The sequence below is a fragment of the Anser cygnoides genome, chromosome 3 (genome assembly GCF_040182565.1).
Source record: "Anser cygnoides isolate HZ-2024a breed goose chromosome 3, Taihu_goose_T2T_genome, whole genome shotgun sequence".
Lineage (NCBI taxonomy): Eukaryota > Metazoa > Chordata > Aves > Anseriformes > Anatidae > Anser > Anser cygnoides.
Genome location: NC_089875.1, coordinates 117,305,397 through 117,318,186, shown reverse-complemented (window position 1 = coordinate 117,318,186; position 12,790 = coordinate 117,305,397). Strand labels below are relative to the sequence as shown.

Here is a 12,790-nt window from a genome sequence, read left to right as displayed (position 1 = left end):
GAGAACGGTAGCGTTGGAAGGCCAAATTCTTCATTCCGAGGTGTATGGAAAATCCCTTTAGCATCTTTGGCAGCTGCCAATAGTATTCTACCCGTTTTATATGGGTAACTGTGGTCTGAATGGCGGCATTGCATGATTTCATACGGGCTCTTTGACACGATAGGCTGGTGCTAAAGGAGGCCTTAAGTCTGTCCCTGGTGAATTTATAGGTATCCAGGCAATAGGCTGAATTCCTGCTTGGATAGGGATAAAAGGCTCAGAGCCTTTCAGACCTAAACAAGCAGGCGTGCAGGCACTATATGCTTCATTAAGGAAGCTGCTGTACGGCTGAGCTCTGCCTGTGTGCATGCCGACGCTGGCAAAAGAAACAGGTTACATGGGGGGCTGTGGATGGGCAGGGCTGTAAGACCGGACATCCTACAAACACCTTACTCTCCCATGGTGGTCATTCTGAAAAGATGTGTGAAATAACCCATTTCCCCATGGAACTGGGGGGAGCCACCTTCAGCCATGCATCTCTGTTGGCATCCGAGGCCGAACTGAGCCTCCTGAGATTTTTACGCCTTTGCCAGCATCTCGACCTCCACTCTCACGGAGGGGTGGGCGCAGCTGGAGCGCAGCTACACCTGGAAAAGCACTTTACTCCAAGTGGCAGTTATATTCCCTCAAAAAAAAATCCATGTCACATTTTGATTCGTGAAAAATATAGCCGAGACGGTTTGAAGTTGCACTCCGGATAATAAATGATGCATGTCTCAGGCAGGTTTTGGGGGATATATACGGCTTGGACCAGAAAGAAAGACCAATTACTAGATTTGACAGCCAAAGCTCTGTTCCGTATTATGCCTTTTATATAAGCTGTTCTATATTAGGCTTGAAAAAACTGCGTTAAGTTTGTGCTGTTACATATTGTTGAAGATTTGTGTCTTGATCGAATGCCTTTGGAGTTCAACAAGAGGAAAAGCACAGGCAACAAAAATGCACATAGACAGAGAGAAAGAAAAAAAAATTTAAGAGTCTGGTAAAGTAGCAGTTTAAACCAGCAAGAAGGCCTAAGATTGCTGACTTTTATTGAGTCACTGTTATACGCCCACCTTTTCCTGTCTTGAAACAGTTTTCAGTTTTGACTATCTGACATGACTAACCGTTGCATATCTAACAGATTACAACTGTCAGTGAGTCCCCCGAACGGAGGCCAGTGGCTTGTGAGAATGTGCGCTCGGGCTCACTCGGCTCAGCTCATTTATTTATTTTTAACGTTTTCATTCAGCCGAAGGCTCCAGATGAGCTTGTGCAATATCTGTGTGAATTCGAACTCTGAAAAATAAAGAAGCAGGCTTAGGAGGGAAGCGTGTGTGCACAAAGGGGTTTCTCACTGTCTTTAGAAAATCGAGGGCTTTCTTAGGGTTTAATAGATGGAATATATGTAAGGAAAAAAGTCTGTTCCAGTAATAATGATATCATTATCTTACCCCTGGCATATGAAGGACAGGAGACACTGGTTCCCTGTTAAAATGACTCCCAGGAGGAAAATACAGTCTTTCCTCATCTTATTGTAGTCGAGTCAAACAAATGAAATGATAAAGCTGTGTGAAGTAAATAACATGTGGCCACATTCTGCTCTCTGTCACACAGCTGCAAAACTGGAGTAAATTTTTAAATTATCTGACTTGCTTTGGATTTACACCACTTTCAATACAGAAAAGAATTTGGCTTGTCCTCAGCAGTGAATCACTTTTGTTCTGTCATTGTATGATGACCCATTATTAAATAAGGAACATTTAGATTGTCAACACATGGACATATTCTTGACATAGAGTAAAACTGAAGGGGAGGAAAACTCCTATGGTCAGTTATGTTTTTAATTTTCACGATTGTGGTAACGACAGGGAATAATTTTAAACGTCTCTGATTCTTTACTGAACATGCATGTGACTGTTTTCATGTTGTAATCACTCATTCCTTGTTGTTTTTTTCCCTTTGTAGGGAAGAGCTTTACTTTGACAATAACTGTCCTGACAAATCCCCCCCAAGTCGCTACATACCACAGAGCTATAAAGGTTACGGTGGATGGGCCAAGGGAGCCAAGAAGTGAGTATTATGCTCTTATTTTTACACTTACGCCTGCTTAATTTTGTTTAACAGAGACCCATAAATGAAATATATATCTTTGTCAAACTCTGGGCCTTGCTCAGCAAAATCTGTAAGCGCATGCTTAATTTGGAGTCTATTGGACCACACACATACTTGCATTAAACACACACTTAAGTGCTTGGCTGAATTTGGGCAATCACAAACCTGATTCTCATTCACATCAAGGTCTTGATACATTATCTGCCAGTGTAAATGAGAACTAAACCCACGGTATTTATATATAATCTGATTTAGGCATAATAGATGCAATCCTGCAACATGCTGAATTCCCTAAACTCCCATAAGCTTCAAACTGGAGACGTTTAGAACACAATAGCGGACTGATCTTACAGGATCAGTCCTAGCACAGAGAGAAAATACATAATATAGTGCCTTTTTGTTTGCCCTTAAATTCTTTTGCCATCAAATAATTAATGTACCTCATTAATCTCATCATACCTGAAATTGGTTTTCGGCTGTGGACTCATCACAAAACCCTGGGGGCCAGAGAAATCTATGAAAGCAGTGTATAAACAGCATGATCTTTGTTTCTTATTTGTGCACAGAAAGTATACTTAATTTAAGCACAGTCCATCAGATTTTCATCCGGCATGTTAACCTCATAGCAGTGCACTTTTCTAACTTACTAAGAATGTATTTGCAGTGATTACTGGCTACATTTTTATGACAAGTGTGTTTTGCCATGTTCCAGCAATTTTGTGGATGGCATTTACTTTTAGATACAGTCAAGTCTGGTTAATCCATCATGATTTCTTGGTTTGTTTCTCTGTCTCACACATTTAGCCGGTAACCAGTCTCGCATCTTATGGATATCACTGATGAGCCAGTATTTTTCTTAATCTGACTAGAACAACTCTTTCTAAATTGATCGGATTACCTAGGTATAGCTGTATTTAAATTACATGTAGAGATTAAGAATTATTTGATGAATAACCACACTTAAAAAAATCCCTATAATGGAAGCATCTCAAATAATTATTTTGCCTTTGATCTGCACATACAAATGAGACCTTTAAGGAGCTTTCAGGGAGTTTAGCTGAAATTCCACAAAGACAGAAGTAGAGAGGATTCACACAGTGAAGTATTTCTCGTGCTAATACACGCTGCGGTGCCATCTCCTCTGCCACTGAAATGCCTTCTGTAAGAGCTGCCCAGCTGTAGTGTCTCACCTAGAGTAACAGATAAGGGAAAGGGGATAGCTGTGGATACATTTCATTCCACAGATACTTGTGTTGCTGCCCGCTGACATCTGAGGTGTCTGTCTGTCCCAGCAAGGGGATTTTTGTTCTGCCGTCCCTCCCTAGCTGAAGCAGCACCCTTTTTAATGTTCACCCACAACCGTTGTTGCGTGCAGGTTGCTTGGAGACACTGGGCAAACTGCATTCACGGTGTAAAAACCAGAGAATAAGTTACCCGTCATTCAGCCCTTTCCATTTGGAGCTGCTTCCAGGTGTTGAGGTATCTGCAGAAGAGGAAATCTCCTAGCAGGGATTAAAAAATGCTGAGACAGAGCAGAGTAGTTTGAAAATGGTACAGAGAACAGCGTGGGCTACTCGGTGTGGCACAGAAAGGGAACCTGTGGTTGTTCCTTAGATTGGGACTAAACCGTTCTGAGGCTTTGTGGATTAAAAGTGAGGCCGTGTTAATATAACTTCATAAGATTTCCATGTTCTGCCTGAGTTTTTTAGGTTAGCCTTGAAAGAAAGCCTCTGCACACGATACCTATCTGCTATTCCCATGGATTTCAGCTGAAGCTAGGAATACTTGGTAACTTAGAAAATCAATTCTTGTAGCCCAGATGGAGTAAATGTGTCTTTCTTTCTGTCTTTATTTATTTATTAAGAAAGTCCCTTTTTAAGGAGCCTTGAATCTTAGTATTTCAGCTATATATTGAAGTTCTACTCTGGGGTCAGTTTGGTTCTGCAAGTTCTGTCATTGCAGCCAGATGCTTTCAAGGCTGCGATGCTGCGATGCCTCTAGAATGACCAGCTATTAAATCTGAATTTTCAGGGAAAGTGTAGCTCTAGAAGTACTGTGGGAGTTTCATTGAAGTTCTGCTTTCTTCTTCAGGGAGCCCCTGCACTCGTGTAGATTTATTACTCTTTGGTAGCAATCATTCAAGAAGTGTATCTGGCATTTACATTGCATAAGGAAAATTAGGTGGTTGGAGGCAAGGAGGAATTGAAGCCTACAAGTGGCTCTGATAGCAAACGTGTTTTTCTTAACAAATTATGTATCGGCAAATAGTGCCCCTCTCTGCCAGGATCTGTATTTCACGCAGACATCTCAAGCATGTTATCCGAGTTTTCTTCTCTCTGGCAGCTCAACCAGAGCTGTCACATCACAAACAACTTTTTTCTTAATATACACATCTGGCGTTGGCAGTTGGACCAACTTCATAAGAGCACATGATCATCATTCATTACAAGATTAAAAAGTACCCCATGGCATCATTGATGTTTTTTAACTTTGATCTTTTGCAGTTGTGATTCATCTCAGTTATAAAACTTCCCTTTAAAGGAACACAACCAATGACTTATTAGAACCTTCATTCTAAGTAGCGTAAACATAAAATTATGCACGTCTTTACAAAATGTCATTTACTTTGTTGCCAGCTTATCATTTTAAGACATGACATCATGCTTAAGATCATGAATTTGTAAGGCTTGTTTATAGGCAAAGCACTTTGACCTTCTGCTGGCAAGTTGACTCGAGCAAATAAATGCTGCATGTTTTCCAGCAGCAGCAGGAGCAGCAGCAAGACAATGACAGATATCACAATCATTTAGAGCCTGACATTAAGCACGCTGAACAGTCATGGCATGCAGTGACTCCAGTTGGTATTTTGGATGCTCAGCACTTCAGGAAGTCAGGTTCTTAAATTTAAATGCCATTTAGTCGTATTAAACATGCGCCCGTAGAAGCTTGCTGCTTTACCTCTCTATTATTATTTTAACATATTTTAATAGAGACAGTGATGTCAGGTTGCTCTGTTAGGAAAACCTACCCATTTCTATGTGAGAAAAAGTATTCTGATTATTACTCCCACGAAAAGTTTTTTTTTTTCTTTTTTTAAATTATTTTAGTCTATCTAGATTACCAACCAGGGACATCTACTGGGTTGCAGAGTCTCTGTGCTGGACCGAGACAGCACGTTGCATTCTGAGTGATGGAATCAAGGGGCTGGATTGTATAAGGTTTTTGGGAATCATTGGGAAATCCTGCAGATATTTATTTTTCTCCTCGTATCCCATATAAAACCTCTGCCATATACAGATCTTATCCAGCAGAGCTGCCTTCCAGCTGGGAGGGCTGAAAGAAGTTTTCTGGAGAACTGAGTTGTCATGAGCTCATAACTGACCAACAGACAGAAAGATTTCACTGTAAAGGAATTACAAGAAAAAAAAAAGAAAACAAATCCTTTACCTATATCCCCTTTAATGCTTTGCCATCCCTCATTACCAACACAGAAATAATGATTTGCCCTTCCACGGCGGTACCTGTGGAATAGGAGACAAGCCCTCCTTCCTGGCTGCTTTTTCTGCAAACACAGTCAGTAGGGAAATCATGAGGAAAGAGGGAGGAGAAGTGCATATATTTTTATATTTTGCCTGGCTTCCAAGGACTTCAGTTCATCGCCAGTTAAAGATAGTCTCGGAAGTCACTGACCACAATTTTGTCTATCAGCATGAATGGAAAAGTAGCTGTGAGCTTTGGACTGGGATGTTTTGGTAGGAGGAAACTACTGCATTTCATTCAGCTCCTGAATATTTCCCTGCTGCCCTAGCTTGTAAGGTGCACACATGAGGAAAGGTATGAGCAAACATTGCCTTTTTGTCCCCGCACGCTACAAAAGACAGCAAAAGAGAAGCGAGAGCTTCTGGTCAGCCTTTGTATTAACTGTTTGGCCGGCTGGCTTATAAAACGCAGATAAGCGATTGAGATTTTTGAGATTCCTAGACTTAAAACCATAACAGTGTTTAGGAAGTTCTCTCTCTTTTCTTTCAAAGGCAGAGGGTGGAGGGATAAGGCTGGGGCTAGTGGAATGTGCTTGTGAGTAGAACAGCTTTAAATCTTTTGGTATTTTTTTCCTTTTTTTTTTCTTTCCTTTTTCCTTTTTATTTCTTTTTTTATTCTTTTTTTTTCTTTTTCTTTTTCTCTCTCTCTTTTTTTTTTTTTTTTTTTTTTTTGTTGACTGACTGTCAGGAGCTGGGCTGGTGGCCAAGCAGGAAATGACACATCGAGAGGCATTTGTGTTGTGCAACATTTTGTGGAACTGATGCAAGGATACATTGTCTGTTTACGCATTCCTTCGCTAACAGCCTGCATGGCAGTAATTTTATTCAGGGACACATGGCATGCTACAGCAAGGAGCTAGATCCTTAACATCTCTTTATCCAGAATTATCACAGCAGTTAAAGCATGCTGTGTGTCCCCAGTTTAGAATATTCTCTGGCTTGCCTTCAAAAACCACTACACCAGCCCCCTTCCTTCCCAAGAATATATTGAATTTTTTTCACTGCGGTAAATTCGTGCAGTGCAGAGAGGTATAGTTTGCAGGGGAGGAAATTTTACAAGCAGGTTGTACTCTGCACATGTGCTTTGCACCAGAACTGCAGCACAGCAGTTTTTGCAAGCGATAACATTGCCGAAACCGAACATGGAAGTTCGCATCTGCACGCGTTTGGGCACGGCCAGGAGGTTTTAGCTTAAATCGATGCTAAACACCCTGAGATACGATGAAAAAGTCCCGAGTTTTCATCTAAACTGGGCTTAGAAAATCTGTGCCTTGTGCTGGTGTCTTTCACGGTGACACATCTCTACTGAAATCAGCTGGGTTATTCCAGATTTCTACCAGCCTCGCTGGGAGCGCAGTGGGCGCTTTGGTGGTTTGTAAATTGTTCTGAATGACTCTGCAAAGTTTAATGTTTGCGTTACAATGCCCCTTTGTAAGAAATGAGGCAGAATGTGATTATACGGCCCAAGAAATGTTTGGCGTGGCTGCGCTGCGGGGTTTAGGTTCTTCGCCATGCATATACTTCCCATATTCGAGCCGAGTGGGTACCACAGGGCAGTTGCAGGCTGGTGGTCCTGGGCTCCCGTGAGCAGCCTCAGTGTTTCTGGTCCCAGGGGCGCAGCACCAGGCTCTTTCTGCAGTGTGAATGCCAGACATAGTTTCACTCGGTATCATTTGCTGCTGGTTTATTTTTGCTAATGTGGAATTTGACAAAATCTCATTAATTCAGGTCTGGAGAAGAGCTCCTGAGCATTTCCGGAGGCTGTGAGAAACTGTAGGGGCGGTTTAGGTGTTCCTCGTGAGACGTGGCAGGCAGTACGTATGCCAGTGGTTTAGATTCGTGTCTCAGATAGGTGTGTAACCCGCAGAGCAGGGCTTCTTCCAGCACCCCGACCGTGGTGCGTGCCTCTCTGGAGCAAGGTGACCAGGAGGCTGCTGGTTTGGATGGTAGCTGCATCCCAAGGACCAGCAGCTCCGTGTTTTTCCACTGTGACTAGAGAGGGGCTGGGTCATAAAACTCACAGTCTGAGGAAAAGTCTAAGACAAAGTTGTATCTTTTCCAGTGATCACACCTTTCATCTGCTGGTGTAGTGCGTAGGGTAAGACGAAAGCGAAACCTACTTAGTTCACTCACGGCTTGAATTTATAGACTGCAGTTGTGAAAGCTAAGTGATCCTACGGGACACTGGCTGGCTCTCACCGTAAGAGGACATTGCTGTGATGGCAGCTGACCGTGGATTCCCTGCTAGAATGAGAGGGAAAAGACTTTTAGAAGATGATGTAAAACAAGTGGGCAAGCCTGACCCTAAAACCATTCCCTAAGATGTGCTCGCCAATAGTAATGATTTCTATTAGTCAACTGAAAACAGATCATTTCCATTCTTTTGTAGAGGGGTCATTGCTTCAAACAGCCTTGTCCTAGTATGTTTGGCATGTAGGATGACCATTATGGTGTTTTTTTGATATATCGCAGCTATTGCCATTTGTATTCAAAAGGTCTCTCCAAGCCACAAATAAAATCATGGCCCTGTTGTGCTGCACAGCTGTATGATAAGAGAGTCTTGCTCTGAATAGCTTACAGCCTCCACTGAAAATACAGATGGAAAAAGGGGTTATAACCAAACAGATGAAGTCAGCAGAGTAAGTGAATGCACTCTGCATCTCCATATGGCACAACTAGGAGGAAAGGAAAAGTGAAAGCGATGTTTATATATGTGACACTATATACAGATACTGTGGAAGAAGATGGTAGAAAAAAGGCTTTGAAGCAGCTTTTCCCAGACCACTTAGTTCGATTCTCTCGCCCCACAAGAACTTAAACTCTTGTACACCTTCACTTTTGAAATGCTTTTAGCTTGTTGCTTCTAATATCGGCATTTTTTTTCCTCACACTTCAGTGTAGCATCTCTTCCCTCCTTCCACTCTAGAAAGTGGGTTGGGAAGAAGGGAACAGGGCGAATGTGCTTGGGAGATACTGCATCAGAGTGGTGTGTAAGTAAAGCACTTACATAGATCTTCCTTGCTAGCGAGGCCAAATTTCTTTATACATTTTGTATAAAATTTATTTTTATTCTCCACATAAACTTAATTCTCCACTGAAACATGGTCATCCCAGAAGTGAGACACAGATGCTGATTTAACCAGACGAGGAATGCAGAAGAGGAAATGAGGAAGAACATCATACTTAATTGAAACTTCAGGGGAAGAAACTTAGTAATGATCTCATGCTGCAGCATGTTTGGGGTGCCAGAAACCTTATTCTTAGGAAGACAACCAGGTTCCTTAATGTGTATGTCTGCTCAGATCCATTATTACACATCTCACGTACTGTAGACCTGCTAACTGAGCACAGTGCTGTCACTGCCCGGAGAAGACAGTGGTCACTGCTGGCTGAAGATAGCTTTCAGCTCTCTGAAAACTAGAAATGTAGGGTAGGTTTCTCCCGTAGTGAATGAAGAGACCCAGGCACTTCCAAGGAGTGATTCATCCCACCTATCTTAATACCTATCTTAAAATGGAATTAATTGCCCTTGAGGGGTGTCCATCCCTTTCCATTGATTATAAATGGAGGCTAGATGACTAGCCTAGACTAGGCACCCTGTTTTTGAGGTGGATGAAGTCAGATGAGATGATGAGATATTATAGTTGTAGGGTGTACTCAATCATTGCTATTAAATTCAGACAGCCTGAGTTAGCTTTCAAGCAGGTAGCTCAGGTAGTGAGAGCCATACAGCCACAGATATGGAGCTCAGCGTGGATTTTCCCGGCTTCCTGGGGCGATGTTTTGTCTTTTACTAACTATGAACTGTCCATGCTGTATTTCTGACAATGTAAGGATTTGTTTAAAGCTGCCTTTGAAGTATCAGTCCAGCTGCTGTAATGAGTGCAATGCAGACACATCTTTAAAAATGGTGCTATCTACATCATTTATCACTTCTTGCAGGATTTAAGTAGCCAGGTACTACTCAGGTCCTACTCAGCTTGGCTTGTGTGAACTGCTGAGATTAAAGCTCAGGTTATTTAGCGGTTGGCGTAGTATTCGGTAACATTCTCACCCTAATTAAAATATTGCAGCCGTGTAAGAAACAGTGTAAAGGTTATAATACATCTTATGGGTGTTACCTACAAAGAATACCGGGGAACTATACCTGCCCATTCCTGGTTTCCCGCAGTAGTAGGCATGGTCTTAAATGTTACGTGCAGTCGGAGGCACTTGCGGTGTTTTGTTTCACTGTTCTTAGAGTAAGTTAGTAAGTCAGGCAGACAATTCTGTACAGCAGCTTCACATTGTTGCAGAGCCTTCTTGGAAAGGAGCACTTGCAGGCACTGTTGTAGTACCGGGTATGGTTGTTTACTCATGGTAAATCCTAGATTAAATGTGCAAAAGAAGTCCAATTTTAAATGGCAGTGTTAAAAAGGATCAGAAATTCAGAGATTACCCATCAAAAGTGGATGGTATTCACAGTTATTTGATGTATTTTCAAATATGTATTTTCAAACCTGTGTTTCTCTCTGCTACAGAAGCTGGAAAAGAATAGGGACTTGGACATATAAAACACTGTCACTGGGTCAGACAATATAGAGGGCACTCTGCATGGACTACATATATATCACAGAACCATTGAATGGTTTGAGTTGGAAGGGGAGCTAAAGATCATCTAATTCCAACCCCCTGCCATGGTCAGGAACACCTTCCACTAGACCAGGTTGCTCAAAGCACCATCCAGTCTGGCCTTGGGCACTTCCTACAACTTCTCTGGGCATACATTCCACATTTGTACAAGACCCAGATTCTTATTCAGATTCTTAGACAACAACATACTACAATTAATTCAATTTATCTAGTGAATTTATTAAGCACTGTAGACATATGAAATGCAATAATGTTGTTTCCAGGCTTGTAGGACACCAAATAAATTATGAATAATGTACTTTTTTGTTCCTGGGATCTCTTGTTACTGTAAACATTAGATTTGTGGAACCTTTTTTTTTTTTTTTCCTTTTTTTTTCCACACTGGACACTTTTTGGCTTTGATGATCTGGGCTATGGGTCCACTTACATTTTTAGTCTTTTTTTGATGTCTTTGAACAATTGTCTGTAAAACCAGCACTGTAATAAAATTACCACCTCTTTAGAAAGAAGTGTTGAATACAGAAGAGGGCTCAGTGTTAGAGCTGTGAATGTAATTTATTCAGTGTTTTAATTCATCACCTAAGCAGTCCAAATGAAAATCATTTTTGTAAAGGGACATATGGATAAAATTTTCAGAGAGACTCAGGGTGGATTGGTTTGCAAGTGCAGTTGTCTAAAAGCTAGATATGGTGTCCCAGCTAGTGGTCAGAAGAGAGAAACAGGCATGTTTAAAGGCTGATTTAACCCACCCTACATATCCACAAGTTGTGCAGATCTCTGAAGGTGAACAGTGACTATTGTTCTTTAAACCTTTTAGAAGGGGGCTTTAGAGTCTGCTTTTTCAAAAGTCGCATTGAAGGGTTACTTTTTGAAGTCTGTCACATTTTAGTATATTTTAGGATGTTGGTGAGCCTCTCCATGTTAGACATAAATAAGCAGTATGCAGTCTTTTATGTTTTCCTCCTGCTTGAAACTCTCAGGCAGTCTGCAGAAATGTCCACCCTGGTTTGAAATGTTCCCTTTCCCCATGCTGATGTGCTTATTACTGTTCCTTTCCCAGAGGCTGTGGCCCCTGCAGCTCAGCAGTAGTGTGGCTTTTATATGGGAGCCTCCTCAGCTTCACGGCAGAGTCAGACAGTTTAATTAACCTTTATCTTTTGCTTTGGAAGAATGAGCCCAGGGTATGCTTATTACTGATGTGAAGAAGTCTCACGCAGCAGTATTCATTGCCTGCAGTATGGCACACAGTCATGAGCATCCCTGAGAATTAGGACTGCAGAATTACAGCACATGAAGGGTACGCAGACTGTATTTATGTAGGGTCTGTGCTCCGCATGTATGCTGGCTTACCAGCCTATGCATTTAATTTCACTCTTCTTGATCTCTGCTACTTCTGAAAGACACAGATGGCAGCAAAAGAGAAACCTGATAGCAGCTGGCTTGTGGAGAATCTTTATCATAGACAGGTATGAGAGAGTACTAAGGACTCAGTGCTCCCAAAATCCAGATAACAGGGACTGTTCTTTAGATACAGCTCAAGGATGAAGGAAGCTTTCTGGGAAGCATGTTTACTTTTGCGTGAGGTACAAAGTAAACACCTCACTAAATATATACATGCCATACCACATTAAGAATTAAATTGAGAACTATTTTTTTTTCTGTGGTGACTTGGTGTAAAAGGGAATAAACAGTAGATTTAAGGTAGGTAACAAGGGGATACTTACACGTCAGATAAATAATGACATGTTGACATAAAAGAAACAGATCTTATTGATTAAAGGGAAGATATCTCTAGTTCTTAGGTCTTGCTTTATGCATATGCTACAGACAAAAATTACAGTAGGAAAAGTTCATGTCTGAGCACACATAATTTGGAAATGCCAAGATTACGGTTACCAGTGCAGTTTTAATTCATGCCTCTCAAGTATGCATGACAAAAGAGTCCTTCATTGTACGAACATATGCTGGTTTATCCGTCGGACAGCAGTGTCCTGTGGGATAGAGCATGGCCACTTACTGTGATCCCATACCTTATTTTTTCACATGACCCCATGACAAAGAGAATTCAGTCCCAAAGTATTTGTTAATCCTGAGTGCCCCATTTGAGACACACAGGATCATATTTTTCAGAGCTCTTAACAATATATAGTGCTTTATATGTTCAAAGCACAGATCTTGGATTGGGTTGGTGCTTCTGAAGAACGAACATGAAGGTCTCATATATGGCACTGGGAAAGGTATGAGCACACAGTGAATACAATCTGTGAACACTTGGCTTTGAGCAACTGAACTATTGCCACAACAAGAAATTGTGTGGCAGGAGCATAAAATCCGTGGGCCAGCAATCAGCTACCTTTGCCAAGCTGCAAACAAAGCTTTTAGTTGATAAAACCCAATGAATTTCCATTCAATGAAATTTTATTTTTCAAAGTTTTTTCAAAGTTGTCAGATTTTACCAAATCTGTCTGAATTTCGATGGAAATTAC

General features: G+C 41.4%; 1 protein-coding gene across 3 annotated transcripts in view; it reads left to right on the top strand.

Annotated features, from left to right (window-relative positions):
- RUNX2 (RUNX family transcription factor 2) overlaps positions 1–12,790 on the top strand; it is a 155,209-nt gene that overhangs the window by 73,891 nt on the left and 68,528 nt on the right. For all 3 annotated transcript variants that reach the window (XM_066995058.1, XM_066995056.1, XM_066995057.1), the window contains one exon: positions 1,987–2,091. In XM_066995058.1, coding sequence (XP_066851159.1) covers positions 1,987–2,091 — 105 coding nt within the window. The remainder of the gene's footprint in view (positions 1–1,986; positions 2,092–12,790) is intronic.